We start from the raw sequence: 22,985 nt of genomic DNA on the forward strand, positions 1-22,985 counted from the left end.
TCATATAGTGGACCGGTCTGGGCAAAAATGCCAGGGCCGATTTTTTGTCCCAGTCCAGCCCTGCCATGCATGGGATAAAAAATGAAATTAAAATTAAAATAAATTCACAAAAAAAAAAAATCACAATTCAGACTTCTTTTCTCACAATTATATATCTAACACTTCAGACTTTTTGTTTTTCAAAATTATCTCACAATTGCAAAAAAGAAAAAAAAGGTCAGAATTGTGAGAGAAAAATTCAGAATTGTGAAATACAAACTTATGCACATTGCACACATCTTTTGCAGTGTTTTGCATGACATGTAATTCTAAAAATGTTTCCTCTAGTTAAAGTAATTACAAAATGTGTTCCTAAAATGTAGATTTTCAATTTCACTTCTCTGCATCTCACATTTTATATTAAAAATGCTTTTTGTGTAAATGGACCATTATATCTCTGAAGAGGTTAGAATGCACAGTAGTTGGGTGTTTTTATTTTTATTTTTAGAAGCAATGTTTTGTACAAATTGATGTTAAACTATTGCTCAATATTTTATTAACAGTTGGTTCCACTCCTAGGATTTCCTTCATTTACAGTTGTGTTACACAGTCTAACAGCACTGGGACATTTCACTGTTTGTATCATTCCGCTTGTATTTAAATTGTTTTCCAGGTTACATTGATGTGCCAGTAGCTGGGGATGTGGCTGTCTTTATAAGTGAGTCATTTCATTATTTGTTCAAAATGCACATTCACTCATGATGGAAAGAAATAGATGTATGTCATTATCACTGAATCATTCACTCAACTGATTAGTTAAAAGCAATGATTCATTCAGGAACACTGCTACTGTGTTGCTCGGCTGCTTTGATTGATTGTGTCTGGAACTATTTCTGTTCGTGGCCCAAAACTGACAACGAGTAAAATGTAAGTTGCTCAATTTTTACTGGACTTGCTTAATATGGCCTTCTGCGTATGGATGGAACAACTTAAAGGGATACTGTAGTTCACCCAAAAATGAACATTTTATGTTTATGCTTGATTGCTATCTGACACACACACACACAAAAAAAAAAAAAATAAAAATCAACAGTTATTTTTTATGTGATTCCCATTCACTTCCATTATTTGACAGATAGACTGCAATGGTTTGAGTTAAACATCTTTGTTTGTGTTCTACTGAAGAAACAAAGTCACCTACATCTTAAATGCCCTGGGGGTAAGCAGATAAACATAAAATATTCATTTTTAGATAAACTATCCATTTAATTGCGGTGTTAGAATATTCAACTGTTTTTGAAATTCATTTATACCTGATCAGAAAAATAAAATACAACCAGGTATTCATTTTGTCATACTTAAAGGAATAGTTTTAATTCCCATTGACTTTCGATTTCTGTCAATATAAGTCAATAGGAACTTAAACTGTTTTAGAACAACACAAAGGTGAGTAAATGAAGACAGAAGTTTCATTTATGAATGCTTTTAAAGAAAATAAGACTATGCCTTTAAAACAGACTTAATACTGTATATTTAAGCTTTTAAATCAACATGTTTTACTTAATTTCACTTTGAGATAAAAAAATATTTTTTATTCCATATGTACAGAAATAGACATGATCATGTCATGGTTTAAAAAAATGCATAATTATGGATAGATGAGATTTCAGAGTATCAGTTGAAAAGTGTGACTGCATCACGTATGATTGACAGATAATCTTACAGATTGATGTGGTTGTCAAGTGACAATACTTCAGGGAAAGATTATGCCTCACATATACATATATAGTGAGGAAGAAAACTGCCCCGTTCTTTAGCAGCACATGGTTGTACACTCTCAAGGGAGCGAAAGGTTGGAAAGCCCTATATGCAACATCCAGCCAGAAATGGTCTTTCGAGGAGCCCATCTCATAGATAATTAAAAGCTGAGACGATCTAGACTGCCCAGTTCACCCACACAGTACAAGACATGGTTTAAAAAGACCAGGGAGCTGTTAATTAATATGAAAACTAATAGTCCACAAGATAAGGTTACAAATGTTAAAGCAATAGCTCACCCAAAGATGAAAAATTGCTGTAAATCAGTCCATCGAGATGTAGATGAGTTTGTGAGCTGTCAGAATGAGTCCAAACAGCTGATTAAAACATCAAAATATTTTGTTTATATTTGTTTTGGACTGTTTAGCTTGTAATTGATGCTTATTGTGTATATTTCTCTCCTTATTCAGATGAGATGACTGATTAAACTCATCTACACCAAGTCTAGGATGCCCTGAGGGTGAGTACATTTAATGCAAATTTTGGGTGAACTATTCCTTTAACATCTGTAACCTTATCTTGTGGATAAAACAGACTACTGGTTTTCATATTAACGAATAGCCTCCTGGTCTTTTTAAACCATATCTTTTACTGTGTGGGTGAAAAATAAATAAATAAATAAAACCTTTAAACTTCTCTTCAACTCAATACAATTTTAATTAAACTGAGCATGCGTGAACAGTGTAAACAAACTCTTACATGAAATTTCAGTTTCAGTGATAAGTTTAACTATTGACACACAGCTGAGAACTGTTTTCTGAGCTATGATAGAGCAACCTTGAGTAATACGTTTTCTCAGGTGCCCGTCTAACACCCCTTAAGTTTTGAGAACGTAACATTATATCCACTGTAACTTGGTTTAGCATCTTGAGGCAGCGGTCAGATGTTATAATTCAAAATTCATAGCAATCGATTCACATTTATTTAGCCTTCATTTTAAATTCAAACAATATTTCAGAATATTATAGTTTTTACTGTATTTTTGATCAAATAAATGCAGTATTGGTGAGTATAATGCATTAGGCGTTTATACTGAAAGCAGACTTTTTAAATATACACGGGCTACTTAGTTTTGTCTAATCGAGTTTTCTTTTGCATCAGTCTTGCCAAATTTTATTAAATTATTTTCTTGACAGCTTTAGTCCCAACTTTTAGGATTCCTGCAGCAAACCAGCAGGGTTTAGCCACTGCTGCTGCTGTTTTTCTGCAGTTGAAATCAGGGCTCTCAACGCTATCTCACGACCAATTTGTACATATTTTACGAGGTGGCTTATTCGTACGAATTTGTACGACCTCACTCGTACGATTTTATACGATTTGTCTAAACCCCAGTGACGGTTAGGTTTAGGGGCGGGGTTAGGTGTAGGTCATTCGTACAAATTCATAAGAATTGTGCAACTTGTAAAATACGTACAATTTGGCAAAAATCGTATGATTTTGTACGAGTGTGGTCGTACAAATTCGTACGAATAAGCCACCTTGTGAAAAATGTACGAATTGCCGTGAGATCGGGTTGGGGCTCTGAACCGGTTCAAGGAACGAAAACGAAAACGGAAACGAACGAAATTTTGACAGGAACAGAAACAGAAACGAAATCAAATTTTATAGTTCCGAACAGAATCGAAAAATTTAAATGGCCATTAACCGGTTAAAAACGTTATTTTATCGTTCCATTTAATATTTAAAATTTGCTGTCAACCAATTCACCAATTCCAGCAGTATGGCATATGCAAATGTGCTGAAGCCAACGAGTGAAATGTCCGCTCTCAGCTGTGAACTCATTATAGGTAAATCGCAATGGCAATGCACCGCCTTCAGGGCCGGATTAAGACCAAATTAGGCCTGATTACGCAGCGCAAAAACGGCCTATTTTTTCTCGCCGTTGGTGCATGTGCATTCGACACTCAAGTGCCAGCATACTTAACCTTTCCTGCTCAACTGAGGACCGCGACTCTCTTCTGATTATTCCCAATTCTGAGAAGCTCTGCTCGCCGATGGCATTGGACATCATCATGCACAGATAGATGCACAACCCAATTTCGACATTTCGAAACGTCCGAGAAAGATTTAACAATGACAAAAGCTGGTACAAGCTCTGCTGATTCGTTCACAATCACCGGTTTCTGAGTGCATGAATGAAATAATCTTTTTTTCTCTCTAAAAAAGTATGTTATATATGTATATATATATATATATATATATATATATATATATATATATATATATATATATATATATATATATATATATATATATATATATATAAACTTATACTTTAAAAGTATACGTTTAATAAAAAAGTATAATTTTTTTAATAAAAAAGTATAAGTATATATATATATATATATATATACTTTAAAAGTATAAGTTTAATAAAAAAAGTATAATTTTTTTAATAAAAAAGTATATATATATATATATATATATAATATATATATACTTTTTTATTAAAAAAATTATACTTTTTTTATTAAACTTATACTTTTAAAGTATATATATATATATATATATATATATATATATATATATACTTTTTTAGAGAGGAAAAAAAAGATTATTTCATTCAGAAATAGACATAATGCAGACACAAAATGTTTACAAACATTACAAACTATTAAATTAAAATTAACAAACTATAATAAACACTGTTATAGGCTATTTTTTATAATTATTTGGCATTCAAATACATCGGGAATACTGAAACATTTGATTTTGTGTTGAATGAGACCCAACGTGGTTTGAGTTTCGTTTTGGCATAAATTAATTAATTTTGGTTTGTCGTTAATATGCTATAGCTTCTTATATTTTTAATTCCTGTTCTTTTATAAATACTGTTAATTGAAATGATTTGTTGTGGAGTGAGGGGAAAATAGCCTAGCGGATCTTCTCAAATTTACCGTAAGCTGAACAATTTTCATTTGCTGTATTGACCTCAAAGTAATTCTTAGAATGAAATTTGGAGTCCGACTTTCAGACGCAAATATAGCGTTACTTATTATACAGTAAATATTATTCTATATTCTTTGCACTGTGACATTACTGACTAGGGATGTTAATTTCGTTATTTTTCCTAACCACCAACCGTTAAACGACAAGATTATTTTAAAAAATAATAACTGAAAGTACAAACGCTATATAATAAATAACATTTTAGCATTCAGATATGTCGGGAACATGGAAACATTTGGATTCCTGCCGAATGAGAGAGGTAGGCATCAGCTTCACCTTTAATTTGTTTTTATAGCCTATAACTTTAGAGGATTTGCTTTGGAGATAAACTAATAACTGTTTTTATAATGTTTTAAACATTTTAGTTTAGACTAGTTACAGGCATTTTAGCCTTCATTATTTCGGAAGTAATAGGGCTAATAAAATGCGATGTGAGCCGTGACTTAAGGTTTTTTTTTTTCACTCTCAAAACGCAATCTTATGCAAGTGTTTTTTTTTTTTTACAATGCAGCAAACATTTTTAAATATCTTAAAAATAGTTTGATGTCTTTAAAGTGTTGATAGAATTTTTTTTTTTTTTTAAGTATCTTACATTTGGCCAAAATCTAGAGAAGATGATGCTGTATTGGCTGTGACTAAGCATTAGATCTCATTTTTTTATTTTTGAGTAAAGAAAACACTTTACTTTATTATTATTGTATTATTATTATTATTATTATTATTAGGCAAATAATTTTTTTTTTTTTTTAAATAACGTTATTAACCGGTTTTTCTTCCAGCCGAACCGGTTTCGGAATGGTAATAATATCAGAGGAACGCAGAACAGAAACATTAAAATATCGATTCTGCTCGGAGTGAACCGATTGAATTTATTTTTTTTTTCGTTTTCAAGCCCTGGTTGAAATGCATGGAGTGGTTCCAGATCAGCCATCGGCTCCCTGTCAGTGGAAAAGGGTTTGCAAGGTTCGTCAAGAAAGAACTATTCATATAGGCTCTCTTTTGAGAACCAGCTTTGTGAGCTGTCTTTTCTACAGGTCTTATGCATCATAATGAATTATGAAGTTATTTAAAGAGTCTTGAGTGCTTTGGACTTTATAAAGACTGGATTTTATGGAATGTGCCTGTTTTATGCAATATAATGAAATATTCATTTAAAATATTTACATTCAAACTACCAAATCTTTTTGATGGAAAAGCAATTTTATTAAATTGAATGGAATCTAAAAATTCAAGGAATACTACAAAAACATCATACAGCACTGTAGGTGATTGACTAACCCAACACATCATATCCCAAAAGAAGAGCCCTAATGACTTCCATCTTGGCAAGGATACACCTAATCTGAAGTTGGTGCATTGCTTTAGATCAGGGGTGGCCAACCCTGCTCCTGGTGATCGACTGTCCTGCAAAGTTTGGCTCCAACCCTAATCAAACACACCTGCCTTTAATTTTTAAGTGAGCCTGAGGACCTTAATTAGTTGCTTCAGATGTGTTTGATTAGGATTGGAGCAAACTTTGCAGGACAGTCGATCGCCAGGAGCAGGGTTGGCCACCCCTGCTTTAGATCATACATCTTCAAACTGCAAACCAATGCAGGCGATCAGCCAAAGCCTGGGACAAGTTGTAACATTATGCAATATTTAGGCGTCGGATCCTTTGAGACATACACAGCTGTTTGTGGGATGTCCAAAATAATAGCCAATCTACAGAGTGGAGTGGCTCTAAATGAAGACTTGTGGCTATCCGGCTGGATGTGGAGGTAATCTAGCAAATGGAATGGAAAATCAGATTCACAATCACAAGAGACTCATCTTTCCTGTGGCTTCTGGCCAGAGCGAGCGGAGGAAGTGCCGGGTGTGTCATCTCGCCACCACTGGAGCCCATAAACTGGATGCTTACAAAAACATGTCGGTCAGGCCAGGGATTGATCTTGATGGGGTGGGCGTGCAAGCAGGGAAAATGAAAAGTTGATCCCCTGCGAGGCAGCGATAATGAAGACAAATAATGCTCGGTTAGGGGCCGCCGGAGGAGTCAAATCGCTCCTTGGAGAGCATCTGAGCTTGAGCTTTTTCTATCATCTGTGTAATCAAGCACTAGCGATTAAATCACTTTCACAGGGACGTTCGTGCAGTATGAATGGCTCATCCATCTCTCACACTCCTCGAGATGTGTCTGCTGTTCATGTGTGGGCGCCCACACGTGTGTCCGTGAGTGTTTGATCTGCTGCAAAGCATGGATGAGTTTATTTCAAAGTGGCTGTGGCAAGATCTGCTTGAAGTTTATTCCAGATCTGGCATTGTCTATATTTAAACCCCTAGCTTTACTTTCTTTCTTTCCATCTGTGTGCAACAATTATATACATTTAAAGAGGTCCCGACAAACTTGTTGCATGTCTAGTGTGCTTTATTCTACTAAAGCACTGAAACCAATTGACATTCCCATGGGGTTGACAGAGAGAGCACTTACTGTGCATGACAATAACTTTTATAGCTCACGGTGTGTTTGCTTCAGTTCTGTGCTTTGATGTTTCATATTCCCTTCACATAGGAGCATCGTAATTATATGGCAGGGCACTGAAAGCAGCTTAGAAGATCAAATATGGAAATTTCATATTTCAAGTTTCGTTTTAAGATAATGTGGCTGATTATAATGGTGTTCCAGTTTAATTTGATTTGAAAAGATTTGTGTTTAAAGTCAACAGTTTTACTTAACACCAAATTGCTGCACATATTAAACACGTCTTTTCTTTTAACCATCTGGCTCTATGTAGCACAACAGCTTCTGGAAGTGAAAATCCCATTCATTTATTTTCTCCACAGGGGAATAGATTTTTAACGGTAACTTCTAAATCGTTAAAGACAGGCCTACTGTGAGCTATGAGGTTGTTAATCGATGGTAAATGTTTTTGTTGAAGCCAACAGACCACATTATTTCAACCTTTTTAATTATCTTTAGCAGTGGAATTTTTGATGAAAAACTGTATTATCCATGATTCTGCAAAAATCTCCACCAATCAGAGAATCGCAATATAAACTCTGCCCTCTCCCATGAAGCACTGTGAAACTGTCTCAGTTCAGGGTGTTGTAAAATGAATGTCTCGTTTCACACAAAAATGTCGCATGACAGAAGTAAAATGTGCGATGTTGATAGCTCTGAAATATTGTGGTTTTTAAGATTTATTCTAAGCGGTGTTCATTTAGTCAACCAAATTACAATTGTGTTCAAATAATGAAGATGAGACAAAGGGATCAAGATTATTATTTAATGATTTTAAACATACCGTTGATGAAAATATAAGAAAAAAAAAGACATTTTATATATATAAAAAAACAATATGGATTAAGTGCCTTTTTGTGCAGATGTTACATATAAATGAATATGGATTCTTTGTGCTCTATTATTTAGCATAAATTATAAATTTAAAAAAAAATCAAATAGCATTAAAGGGTTTGTTCACCCAAAAATGAAAATTCTGTCATTAATTACTCATCCTCATGTCGTTCCAGCAGGATCACATGCATGCATCGTGATACTGCTGTAAAAGCACGTCAAATAATGACACGGAAGTCCTTTTTTTTTTCTTTGCACACAAAAAAAATATTTTCATGGCTTCATAAAATTGAGGTTAAACCACTGATGGGTCATGGTCTATTTTAACGATGTTCTTACTACCTTTCTGAGTCATAAAATGTTTCCGTTGCGCTGCTGTCTATGCAGGGTCAGAATGCTCTCAAAAATATCTTCATTTATGTTCTGAAGATGAACGAAGGCCTTACAGGTTTGGAAAGACATGAGGGTGGGTAATTAATTATTTTATTTTTATTTTTGGATGAATAACGGATTGTAAATGTATTCACTGGCTAACGTAGTGCATTTCCATCTTATAATTTGCATGGACGCAGGTGAACATGAACAAACCTAAGCATTAACAGTAAGCAGTCTGTAAAGAACATGCAGTACAATGTAATAAGGCATGTGATAAGTGAGTATACAGAATAAATATTAGTGTCAAGACTTATTAATGTTGATATTGTATAATGATACTGTTTCTGGGATATTGAATATTATATGTTAAAAAATTCAATAATGTTGGTTTCAGATTAAATGTCTGGTCTATTATAGTTGGACACATTTTCACTGACCATATTATTGTTATTAACTAAAATGATGTGGCATTGTGCATCTATGCATATACAGTATATATTCTGTTTCATTCAGAAATGCATTGTAAGTAAATGTAAAATGTGTCAGGTTGACATGAATCTGTAAATTACTGTTATTTTAGCTGTGCATTTTAAGGCACAATGGCTAAGTGCTGCTAATAATTATTTTAAAACCATTCAAATCCCAGTTCTGGTTTGGCCAAAAGGTAGGCTGTCACCAGAGCAGCCGCTGTCATTACCACCCCAAAGAGGTAATAACACTTAGACGATGAACACTTTGAATCCTTTCTTGGGTCACTGTGTTTCAGGGAAGCTCGCACTGCGTCCAGTTCCTCCTGGGACAGAGAAGAAGGACACATCTGAGCCAGGACCTCCATAGCTGCCCGCTGACCGGCCTGAATGGCTCCATTAATGTATCCACACCATTGGGTGGCCGTCTCTGTGCCGGCCCAATTAATCCTGACAAAAGAGATGGACATTTAAGAGACAAGACAATTAAGCATTAATCATGTTTGAAGTGTTTAATCAAGTCTTATTACGTCCTGTATCCTTTGAAACCACTATGACTGAGTATCAAGACCCAGGATGTGGAAAATGTCAAGGTGACTGGTAATAAAAAACTTTGTATTTCTAATTGATGCTTGTCAAAATGAATAATGGGTATATTAGTTAACTAAATCTAACTTTGTGCTAATAGCAGTCATGAGTCTTTAGGTTTGTCATTGAACACATAAAGGTCTTAGATAAACTTTATAATACACGCACACACACACACACACACACACACAATTATTAATAGCTTGGCTGTCAATCAAAATAATAATAATAATGTTATCATTTAAAACAAATGTATGTGTATTTATTAAGTGTAGGGTTAAAGAATAGTTTATGCATTTAGCAGACGCTTTTATTAAAAAGTGATTTACACACAAAAAAAAAGAATATAATTAATAATATATAATTATATAATAATAATGAAAAATTATGGGCATATAAAACGGATCAGAAAACCTCCAGAAGATAATGCACTCATGTCTGCTGTGAATTTAACAAAAATAACTTTTTAATTGGGGTTCTCAAAAAAACAAAACAAAAAAACGCTTATTGCTGCATTCAACAACATTCTCCATGCAAGGCAGTTTCCCATCCACCACGCAGTTTAGCCTTCATGCATTATGGATGCGTGGACATTCGTGAAACCCTGAGGGACATCCTTTACCCACAATGCTTTTCACCTATGCTCTTTGTCTGTGTGAATCACTAAGACATAAAAGAGGTCTGTTTTCTTTTCCAACCTTCAATAGCATGCAAGATATGTTCTTCTAACTCTGGAAATACTGCATCAAAAACAGCCAGCATAAAATCTTACAGTCTGGTCCTGCAGTTTTCAAACTTTTCTGGGTAAGTATCACCTCAATCAAAATCAGGACATCAGAAGTACCACCTGGTCATTACTCCCTTCAGGGTTATTATATTTATTTTAAATCATATATTTAAATCATAAAAATAATTTGTTACTTGAATTAAAGTAGTAACTAAAACAGTATATTTATTAAAATATATATGGATGATAAGAGCTATTCTCTATTTTTATTTAAGCTCCATTAGATGAGGCATGTTCGGCACATTCTCTTGCCGTTTACTGTTGCTGTCAGGAACTGTTTTTTAGCAGCAGGCAGGGGCGCTGACAGGAATTTTGGGCCCCATGACAAAAAATTGAATTGGGCCCCCTCTGCACAGCTGTTGTCACCACATCTCTAGGACCTAACTGTCCCATCAAAAGCTTTACATAACTCTAACCAAAGGCTTGCAACTGTCTTGCTGCTTGTAGTTCAATACTAGTAGCACAATATTTACTGCTGGTGATTTGTAAATGCAAGTCTGCATACAGTAAGCAGTTCACTATTTGATTAAGATTAAAAGCCACCATAAAAATGTCCTTAAAGCAACATTTTTTACCTTAAAATAATGTTTCCAAAATCGTTTCAGTGGTTCATCAAGTTGTAACAGGGTGAAAGGCACTTATGCCTCCCTGGAATGATGCTAAGTCATTAACACAGTGGTAGCTAATTTATATGTAGTTTTCAAATTAAAATTATAATTAATTATTCTCTCTTTAGACCAAATCAATTAAGCTTATGAGAAATTTGAATCAAGGAATACATTTTGGAAAATCTTGAATAAATTATGACAATTTTGATTTTTGGGTGAACTATCCATTTAACAGAAGTGAAAAAGGAGCAACTTATAAATAATATTTTATATATATATATATATATATATATATATATATGTGTGTGTGTGTGTGTGTGTGTGTGTTTTAAAGAAGCACAATAAGACAAATACAATAGAGACACAAATTAAACTCATTTTTCAGATACTGTAGGTTTTACTTAACATGTATAAATTTATTTAACGTATTTTGTTGGTTAAAATTAATGACATAGGTAGCCTATTTAATTTAGAATGCTGTCCTTTTAAGACGGAATGCATGCATTAAATTCTGACACACGTTCAGTTTTCACACACCTGTTCGCGCTGAGAACTGATCGCGCACTGTATATGAGAACTGAGGGAGTGGTGCGCGCGCGCAGAGAGAGAGAACACTTCTGTGTGTCAGCGTAATTTCGCCTATCCCACTAACTTTGTTAATCGACAATGAATTGTGACCCCCAGGAAAAACGGGACATCTGGTCACCTCATCCCTGCCCCTTCGGGTGCTGAGGCCATTGTTTCAGATCGCTAGTTAACATTTTGGTAGTCTATCCATCCACTGCAGCTGTTATACTGACTAGATCTCCAAACGGCCCTTATCCGATCGCAATCCAATGACAGGGACACACATTTTGAAAGACAATAGCCTATAGGATGCATTTTGAATGTCCAGTAGTCCTCAAATAACATTATAGTCCAATCTCGGCTAGTTAACGAAAACGCGGCATAAATTTCATCATAATTGTCATCAGATATTATTTTTAGCTCATCATTAATTGACTGTCTGCAACTAACGAAACACCGTCACTGATGAGTGTGCTAAGGCAGGGCCAAACCATTTCATGTAGATACAGGGGGGTGGTCGGTCAATATGGATGTTTTATTTTTTGTTCAATGGTGATATTTAACTTTTATTGCCAAAATAAGTAAAATCCAAGACATCATTCATTTTATTATTATTTGAAATATACTCAATGATGATGTTTTATATAGTGTATAATATAATAAAAATTTTACAATTAATTGTTACCTATTTTTTGGGCCCCCTGTCAGTCAGGGGCCCTTGGAATTGTCCTAACTTTCCCCCCCCATACGGCGCCCATGGCGGCAGGACAGCATTTAACAAACTTGCTTTTTAGATCTAAAAATTTAAGTAAATCGTTATTTAAGGGGGTGCACTGTGATCCTTATATAAAGTTAAGATAGACAGAAGATAGAAGAGATAGATAGAATTTTTTCATCAGAAATACATCAAATTAAACAGGACACATGTATGGTGGAAAATAAATTAAAGCTGTAGTACACTTTTATTTTTTTTGTCTTTGACACACACACACACACACACACACACATATATATAAAACGGTGTTTCAAGTATAAAAAAATAATAAAAAAAAAATTAGAAGTGTACTACAACTTTAATTTTTAATTAGTTTTTCTGGTTCTAGAATCTGATTGGTTGAGAGGAGTTCAATATTCTATTGATAACAGAGCTGCAACCATTTCACACCATTTGCGGTATTTCACAGCAACTGTCATGGCAGATGTATGGAAGTTCTAAGCGGCCATGCATTATAATTTTTTTCCTTTTTGTTTTCTCATTATAACGACTTAATTTTCGCGTTATCTCGACATAACGAAAGTCGTTTTCTCATTACAACGACTTAATTTTCTCTAAGAAGTTACAAAACTGCGCCAGCAGGTGGCACTATAGACCTGAATATAACTGATGGGGTGTTGTACACTATCCACTTTACTGTACGTGGAGCAAAGTCTTGTTCATTACTGACATTTAATTCATAAATGATAAATGCTTGAATCAATATGATTATTTTGTGTTTTAAGTTCTTGCTAGATGCATGAGTTTCACCAACAGGTTCTTGTCATAAAATAACTGCTTATCAAAACCAAGGTTGACGTCACTGTATTCTGTTTGCACCTACATCTTTATTTTTGCTTCTTTTAGGCACATGATTAGGTAGTTAAAAAGCGGAGATGTTCTGTTTATCTACGATTTAACGATAGGCTATTTGTGATGTGCTTCTTTTCCTTATTATAAACTTTATTGTTAACCATATTGATGAGAAATGCGCTGTATATGTAAAATGCATAGGCTAATTTACTTCAGTTTTGTTCTATAATGTTGTAATCGTTTTTTTTCTACACACACACATACACTTCTGGTGCACATGAACGATCTTTTCAAACAGAAGCTTGTAACGCACATATCTGCCACAGCATAAAATGACTTCTAAAAATGACAAATTATATATCATTTTATTTCAAATAAAGGGAAAATTAAAAGTCAGTTAAATTTTTTTTTTAAGATCTTAGAATAGTTCTGCACCCTTCTGAAGTGTTCGCGGTGTTGCCATTTAAACATGTTAATTACAAAAACAATACTGTCTCTGGAAAAATCAACAGTGATTGATCAACCTTTATTTATGTACAGTATTTTAGACGTTATTACCTAGGCGAAGCAAAATTTGCTGAGATATAGGCTACAGTAAGAGCGCCTGCATGATTGTCCATCAGATGCCTGTCAGTTGAGTTCGTTACTATAGCAACAGTAAAACTGTCATGTCGTTATGAGAAAACAAACTTTTGTTATGTCGAGATAACGAGAAAAATAAGTCGTTATAACAAGAAAACGACTTTCGTTATGTCGAGATAACGAGAAAATTAAGTCGTTAAAACGAGAAAACAAGAAAAAATTTAAATTATAATGCATGGCTGCTTAGAACTTCCGTACAGATGCCCAAATCAACCATAATTTTATAAATAATGCTGTTTTTGTTGCAAAATGTAGTTTTAAGAGTTTTTTTTTAGGTGAGATTGTAGTTGTTTAGACTTCAAAAACGCAGTTTGTTAAGAAAAAGATAACTATTTGAACATTTGTTTCAGTGTTTTCAGAGATGTGAGCTCTAGGGTGTCAGCAGCCCTTTAGCGCTCATGAACCCTCTGAGAGCAGCCTCACCTCGGCCACATCTTCTGGAATTTGCCGCTGGCTCTGATGTCTCTATACTGGTTAAACATGAGATAAAATTCATTTTGGGTAAACCTAATAGACAGTCTTTCGTCTCATGAATTTATTATTTGTTCCAGAGCAAATAGTTTTGGCTGAGAGCAAAATCTCAATGTTGTATGTTACGTAACTTCAGTGTAGTATATCAGAGCGCTACCTTTGTACTTTTGACTTAATTGCCTAGAAACGTTTATGATCTCAGCTTTCAAACCTTGTAAATTTTATCACAAAATTCAAACGATAAATGCCGTTTTGATGCTCTTAAATGTGGAGTGACAGATCGCTGTAGTTCAAGCTTTATCCACTTTAATACAAGTTACAAATTCATTCATGTTAAATAAACATGAAAGAACATCAGAAGGTACTGTATGTTGAAAGATACAGTGAAACTTACTGAAATGCCTTTATGCAAAATTGAGATGTATACAAACATTTTTATTTCATTTTTATCAGCAGAGAAAGATGTATTCATAAAATTCATAAAGCAGAACTCTTTATTTAGAGTTATATGCACTAAATTAACATGTTAAATTGACAGCTGTGATTTTAAAGTATTAAAGTTCTACAAAACCTTTTCATGTACTACAATGTACTACGAAACTCTCTTGAGACATCTTGACTGAGATACGTGCTAGCGAACCAGTCATTAATTCATGCTTTATTGCTTTTAATTATTCACATCTAATAGAAATCATTAACATTTTCAGAAGCTACAGTGAGGAAGAATGGATGGAGATTTAATGCATGAAAGAGTCTTGTAGCATCCGAGAGATCAAGAGCTTCAAGATCTCATCTGTTTTCAAGTGGGTCAAGGACAGATTACAGCCCACCTTCCGGATCAGCTCATCGTCCACACAGGTACCAGACAAAATGGGAAGTCTGTACATGCCTCAACCACCTTTATATGATGAACTCATTCCTCTCCCTATGGATTTAATTCTATTATGGAAATTTCTCCTCAATTCCAGCCACAGCACACTCTCGCTTTCTGTCTTGCACGCTCTTTCTGTATGTTCTCCTTGGGTGAGCATTAGTTCAGCCCTGTCAATTGCTTAACCGGACAATTTCAAATAGCCTTTGAGGTGTTTTCCCCTGAGAGCGTTGTCCTTTTGACATCTAGTCATGCATTCGGATAGCATTTGCACTTTGAGGTAAAATCTGCATTTATGTATTTCTCTCATGTTTATCTTTATCTGCCGGTAACGTCTGCTAAAGTCACAGAGATATGTGATGAAAGCAATAGTTCACGCAAAAAAGAACACTGTCAGTTTACTCATGTAATTCCAAACATGTATGTTATAGTTTTTTGCAAAAGTAAATTAATAATTTTAAAGGGGTCATCTCTTGGTGCATAAAAGTTAAGCATCAACCAAGCCCTCCTAAAACGGCTCGTTCTAACACGCCCCCACATGTCTACGTCACGATGTGAGAAGATTTGCATAACGCCACCAAAATGTTCACGCAAAGAGAGAAAGCGTTACTTTTATTCTCGCTGTTGCCGTTGCCGCCATGTCGTGGAGATGCTGTGTTTTGTTGTGAAAGCGAAAATACTTTGTTTGGCCTTCCAAAAGAATACAGGACTAGAAATCAGTGGTTAAGTTGTATTACCAACACTGTTCCAGAACAGTCCAACCCAAATATTCAGATGTGTGCAGCACATTTAATGGAGGATGAGGACTGTTTCCTGAACCAGTACAATACGTCCGTGGCACAAAGGCTGTTTGTTGGCAAATTTACGTCACACGCTTGAGGTATTCAGCCAATAATAATAACTATTATTATTATTATTATTATTTAATATTCTAAAAGTAATAAATATTATTATTAAATATATTATTACTTTTGTTGTTGTTAGTATTAGTAACAGTGACTGATAAATATTACAATTTATATAACAATTTATTAAATAATTTTTACAATTTATTTGGTGCCTGGACTACTGTAAATATTATTATTATTACTATTTATTGGTCTAGGCACCACAAAAAAATGCTCTGATCACAACTAAAATGAACCAAAATGAGATGTGAGCCACTTGGAACCGTATTTTTATTTATTTAGTTTTTTCACTCCACGACATAGAAGTAATCTACATGACCTGTGCTCTGTATTTAAAGTCATGGGAATTTGAGCTTTAATACAGTCTTGAAGTTGAATGGGCTACTCTAATGCTTTTTTGAAGCTTGACAGCTATGGTCACACTATGAGTAGCCGTTGTATTAGGAAAAATAAAACTCCTTTTGTGTTCCGTCGAAAAATACCACTGGGTTTGTAAAAACATGAGGGTAAATACATAATGACACAATTGTCATTTTTTTTGGTGTGTGAACTACTCCTTTAAAGACAGAGAATGTGGTGAAACACTCATCTGAAATAGGCTTTGTTGAAAATAAAGGGATTTGGCCAGTGTAGTGGACTGGTTTACCTGCCGAAGGGCTTTCGAAGACTTGGGTGGTAATATGTTAGCATCCCAGGGGTCATTACATTCACAGGACAGCCTCCACTCCACTCTTCTTTTGCCCAGTCCTGAAAACACAACACAACAATTAACATTTTGCAGCAGTCAGTGTCATTCTAATAAATAATCTAGCATACATTTGGACTCTGTGGTTGTGATGCGGCTTGTCCTTTATTTCCCAAGAGACAGCTTTAATATGCAGGTGCTATTTGCATTGACACTGACAGAACTTTTAAATCTCTGGCAGACAACATTTGGCAGACTGTCTTCTTGTTTCTCTTCACAAAGAGCAGGTTATTTTTATATTACTGCAGCTTCAAATCATCACAAACTCCCTGCAACCACCTCAATGAATTCTGTGTGGATTCGACTAAATGTTCCCTTCAGTTCATGTTCAAACGAAATAAAAAAAGGTCTAGAAATTGTTTATAATTTAATTTAATTTAATGAAGAAATATTCATTATTCATGTCATTATTCATCATTAGAGCCCTGTAGCCCTTCTTCAAGAAATACCCTGATGGTCTTAAGTAGGCATCTTTGTTAATGTTGAATGTTCTTAAATGCGCCTGTAGATTTTATGAAGGCACTTGAAGGAAAACCCTTAAACTCTCCAAGCCTGTCAGAATGATTTGCATGTTAATAATACATTTTTGGACTTAGATGATTATATTAAAATGCAGCTGTGTCATCTCAAGCAGCTCTCTTGGTGGTATGCTTCACCTTTCTATGAAATTTTTTTTAACACCATTAGAGTTAACCATTATTAGCTTAATACAGCTGAAAAATAAAAACTTGATGCAAAAATTACATATAGTGCATTCACTTTATAAATTAAAAATCTGGAACATACAATACATAACCGACATGGATTCAATAAATAAATAAGCAAAAAATAAACGAACAGATGTAGTTGGCGAAGGGCCCTTCAACATTGTCCAATTCAGTTAATGCCAAAAGCCTTTAGTAAAAAAAACTGCTTTCAACAGAGAAATGCAGTGCATTATTTGTTGGAGAATTATGATGCAGGATATGGGAATTAAACAATGGAGAATATATCAATATTTCTCTGATTTATAATTTTTTATTAAAAATGCAGTTGGACAGTTATCAGGTATAAAATAAGAACAATTTAGACATTTGTAATTATATATATACACAGTAGTATATCAAGATTAATAATAAATATATATATATAGAATAAGAGCGCAATAATTGTCATATTTAGAATTTTTACAAGTGTATGTTCTGATAGCAGATAACAGTAATGGGGTGATCAAAATATAATGCAACTAATGTAACTGTGCTCTTGTGTTTATTTACTTTAGTTTAGTTTAGTGGATTGAACTTCTGTTGTAAAAAATGTTTAGATTGTAATGTTGCAATGTTAGAATGTAATGTGAATTTAGCCCCTTTTTTGCACATAATAGATAGTATAGCCTACTTTCACTATATTTGTTTTCATTTCCTTTAATATAAACATTGTTTTATCGGACAACACTGGGCAGGCTGTATAATAAATAAAAATAAATCCTAATAGAAAATGTAGAAAATACTGATAAATATACTGTATATCGCATTTCAGCCAACAAATACAGATATATCATTTTTGGCCACATCGCCCAGCCCTTTAATTAATTAATTTGATTAATTTTCTTCAGCTCCTTCAGACTATATGGATGTAACACCATGGATATTTTTGAGTTGAAGCACCTTTGCTTTTCACAATGCACCATAAGCCCAGTGCATGAGACCTCTCATGGCACTCTGGGTAATTCTCTACTTGAAAAGGTATAGGTAGTGTATTTCCTTTCTCAGTTGCAGCTCATTGAAACTGGCCTTGCCATCAGTAGTCCCATCATCCTATCCCGCTCTCTATCCACAGGCCACAGAGTTGCTTAAGGCTATTCCCCCTTTTCACTTACAGTGCTAAAGTGGCCTGACATTCCTTTCACACCAAGGTGGTAAAATGTTAACATACTGTTGAAGCTGATTGCTGTCAAACCAATGTGCCCGTTTGTCAATCTAAATTACACCTCCTGTATGGTCTATGGCACCTTTTTACTGCTCAGGGAGAAATAAATTCCCATCTCTTTTGTGAAATGGTGCATTTCAGGCACAGTGGAGGACTGGTTCTCAGCTTTGGTCAATGGTGAATAGCGGTGGCCGCAGAGATTTCCATTTCAGTTGACGCCCGTGGTGAGTGTCACACGGAGGCTTGTCAGAGTCATACAGGAGACTGGACAGAGGTGATGAACTCTAGCAGGTCTTAATAGGCTCATGCCTGATTCTAGACAATGTGTGTTATTTTCATATGCTGACTCATTCAGTGGGAACAGGAACTGCAAACTGAGAGCTTTGACATTTGGACCTATTCAAGACTAAAAGATGCTTTCACTGCCACTCTTTCGTCCATACATTTTCCAAACCACTTGTACAGGCCGGCATGTATCAATAACTGGTAGAACTGAGTTTAAATAAAATGACATCATACTGGTTCTGATGTAAATTAAACAATTAAACACTGCACCCCCGGAGGACATCGAAATTAAGGAATGAGGGAGTCTTAAATACCTACGCTTAGCAGCCTAAGTTTTACAAACTGCATATGAAACGTTTCTGCAGCTCTGTCTGAATGACATTTGTAATATCATTTCCAAAAATGGAAACCACCCATTAATTGGTTCATGCTGTTGACATTGCCTGAGGTTCAGTTCATAAATGCATAAAATACTTGTTTTGCCATCTAAATGAAATTGTATTCCATGAATACATTTGCAGTACAGTTGGGATAATTTGTTGTTGAATTGAGTTTATTCAAATTAAAATCTGTTAAAAATCCTTTGAGCCCCACTTTAAAAAAGTTACAGGTCAGTCCTACCTTAGCAGCTGTTGTCGTCTGCCATTTCTCTACAGTTTTTACGGTATAATTTAACAATGTATTTAAACAAAAGCAGAATTTAGAATTATTTGCAATGTTACAACTCAATCCATACCCCTTAAGAATACTATCCGATTCATTTTAACCAATTTATGAGCACATTTGACTGAAAATCACTTTGTTTATTGTGTCCAGCTAATTTCTATGGGTTGTTCTGTAGTCTGAGTTATCTTAGTTAACAAAAATTACCAAAGTGGATGGGGTTAGCTAAGAATCAATTAACATTTATTAAAACAGCATATTTTTCTTGAAATGAATAATGCTGTAAAAAATAAAATAACCACTATTTCTCCACAATCAAACATTAACATAAGTTAGTCAGCCAGCTGCAGAGAAAAACCTCCACAGTCTCAGTGGTGTCCTCAAAATGACCTAAAATTAAAGAGTTAGTGTCTGCCTGAGTCTATTGCTGTGTTTAACAACGCAAGCCACCAGAAAATATTTTTCTGCATAATTTTCCGATTTCCCCCAGCACTGTTTTCCCATACACTCCAGGTACTCCTAGCTGCTACTAAATAAAGCTGAAGCAAAGGGATTCGCAAGGCAATGACTATACTTTCTGTGACTCACCACACGAATTGGCTTTTATTCGCCACATACCTTTTCTTCGTAGTGAATGTAGGTGGACGCCTCCGGACCAAGGTACTTCACCAGGCTGGAGATCACAGCATCTCTTCTCTCCTCCATCTAAAATGAGCACAAAAACATTTGTTTATCATCATATCACAAAAAGTATAATTATGCGCAACACCCTTAGCCACCACCCAACATAAACAATCAATAATATAATGTTCCATGTATATATTTCAGCACAATTAACTGTTGGTTATTTGTTTAATGAAGTATGAGTGACTGCTGATGGCTTTGTGTTGCATCATTCACCCTTAATTGTCAATTGTGACGCTTGCAAACTCACACTGTGCCGCGAATCGGTCCGTTTTAAACAAAAAGATGGAAGACAGACGTTTTCTCATGCTGAGAGTAGATGTACCGTATTTTTTGGACTATAGGTCGCACCTGAGTATAAGTCGCATCAGTCCAAAAATACGCCATGATGAGAAAAAAACATATATAAGTCGCACTGGACTATAAGTCACATTTATTTAGAACCAAGAACCAAGAGAAAACATTACCGTCTACAGCCGCGAGAGGGCTGTTTTCAGTGTAGACTACAGGAGAACTGAGCAGTATAGAGCGCCCTCTCGCGGCTGTAGACGGTAATGTTTTCTCTTGGTTCATGTCTCTTAGTTCATTTCTCTTGGTTCATGTCAAATTAATTTTTATAAATAAGTAGCACCTGACTATAAGTCGCAGGACCAGCCAAACTATGAAAAAAAGTGCGACTTCTAGTCCGGAAAATACGGTATGTGTCTGGGAAATATTCTTTATGGTGTTAAACAAATAAATGACAGCAGATGAGAACAGTTCCTATTCTCTGTTTTTATTTGAGCTCCATAAGATGGGGCATGTCGTTTGCTGTTTACTGTTGCTGTCAGGAACTATTATTTAGTTAAAAAAAGTAACATCAATCTATACATTTTTGGTTTTAATATTTTATTGTGTGGTAAGTTTTCTAAAAGCAATCAGTATTAAAGGTGTGCTGTGTTGTGAATGAGTCACGGCTGAAGGGCGTTTTTAATCACGACGCGGAGTGGGCCTTTTATAACTTATTGCCTCCATAAAGATGTACTTATGTCTTACTTAAAAGGGTCAAAAAAGAACCCTTCGTTTTTAAGAAAAATTAAGTACATTATTTAAATACATTAAATTTAAACTATAGTACATTTTCAATTAATTGCAAATAATGTCTCCAAAAACATTACTTATGCTCTTCTAAAGTATATATAATAAGTATTCTTTTTCAACTTATGCTAATCTGTAGTTCTCTTTTACAAGGGTGAGATCCGGGCTGGGTCTGGTTCTCCAACCTCCATCGATCTGAGTAAATCAATTTCCTTTTTGGTCTCTGTTCTCCATGAGTTATGGGTAGAAAGTGGCCGGGCTGTGCACCCTTGCCGTTACTATGCCAGCGAGTGACAGATGTTAAGGGAATGTATAAAACCCTGCATCTGCATGTTGCGCACACTTCTACTTGAACCGAGTGTCCAGGGCAATAACTCATCCTACAGTTATGGCTTCGGACCAGGTGTGGGGCTGGGCGGCAGAGGAACCATCTGCGGGGGGGGGTTATAAAAGTGCTCCATAAGGAGTTGGAGGGCTAGCCACTATCTCTAATGCCTAGCCATAAAACAAACCGCACAAAATTACACTTCATGTCCACACTTCAAACCTTGCCAGCTCATTCATGTGAAGGTAATATCAAGTAAAAGCAGAAAGCACAGGGCTCGGGTGTATTGCGCTGTCAGTCTGAATTCATAACACAAATGCTTTGCAGAGTACATGACTCGTCATTTTACGGACATGGTGATAAATGGGTATTTCAACATAAAATACTGACAAATGCAAATTAGTAATGTTGTATTAGCAAATGAGAATCAGACTGGCTTGTCCATCTGATTCAATATGAATGAAGGAACCATAAACTCCCTCTTGTCTATAATGCATGACTACAGGCAGTCAGGGAGTTTTATCATAAAAAGCGAGATGGAAATGTGTTTATCAGACCAGTTTATCTCAAAGAGGGAGTTCTGGTCTCGTCTGGTTTTCATGGATTTTAGCTATAGGCAAGCTTTTTTCTGCATGCAAGATGGGTGGCCATCTTTGTTTGATTGAGCGACTAGTGACAGATAAATCAATAGTCTGCCACATTATCAGTCAGGAAAAGACTCTTTGAAGACTCAGAGCTGGAAATATTTGTTATCCCAAGATAACACTTTCAGTTTAATGCCGTACCAAAGACATTTCTAATCCCTAGTCTGATATTGCTTGTTTACAGACAATTTGGTTGCCGAAAGACTAGCTTAGACTACCATACAAGTATTATTTATACTATTACAGACTTAATATTTTGAATTAGCTTTTGTATTGTGATGGGAGGAGCACAAGACAGACACAGTGGGCGTGGCGTCAGGCCTCGGAGAGGCTTTTATTAACAGAAAATCAAATAAAACGGGATAAAGGTGGCCAAAGGGGAAGAGTGTCCAAAATAAACAGGGAATCTGGTGTCCTCGTCGTGCTGCGGGGTTCGTGTGGGGCAGGCAGAGTTCATGTAGGAATGGTGCAGGTAAGGGGCGGAGTCCGGCTTCCTCCAGTGGCCGCATCACTCTCGTTGGCCGCGGCGCTGGTAGGGGATGGACGGCCCGGCATCCTGGCCCGTCGGCCGTGTAAACGGGTGTGGTTCCCATCCAGATCGCGGGTCCGGCAGCTCACGTCTCTGGTGGCGCGGGAGTTCCTCAACACAACCTTCCTGGACCCACGAGGACACCAATGTGCATGCACGGGGAAGATACCGGTCTCCCGAGGAGAGGCGCGTTGGGC

The 22,985-nt window shown here is 35.5% G+C and overlaps 1 protein-coding gene across 1 annotated transcript in view; it reads right to left on the reverse strand.

Annotated features, from left to right (window-relative positions):
• Nucleotides 1-8,955: 8,955 nt before the first annotated feature.
• Nucleotides 8,956-22,985, reverse strand: part of si:ch211-127i16.2 (amine oxidase [flavin-containing]) — a 40,420-nt gene continuing 26,390 nt past the window's right edge. Inside the window, exons 10-12 of the mRNA XM_059544712.1 lie at nt 20,148-20,234; nt 16,575-16,675; nt 8,956-9,369 (exon numbers count right to left, since the gene is read on the reverse strand). Of these exons, the coding sequence (XP_059400695.1) occupies nt 9,078-9,369; nt 16,575-16,675; nt 20,148-20,234 (480 nt within the window). The 3' untranslated portion in view covers nt 8,956-9,077. The remainder of the gene's footprint in view (nt 9,370-16,574; nt 16,676-20,147; nt 20,235-22,985) is intronic.

Source organism: Carassius carassius, chromosome 49, assembly GCF_963082965.1.
Source record: "Carassius carassius chromosome 49, fCarCar2.1, whole genome shotgun sequence".
Taxonomy (NCBI): Eukaryota; Metazoa; Chordata; class Actinopteri; order Cypriniformes; family Cyprinidae; genus Carassius; species Carassius carassius.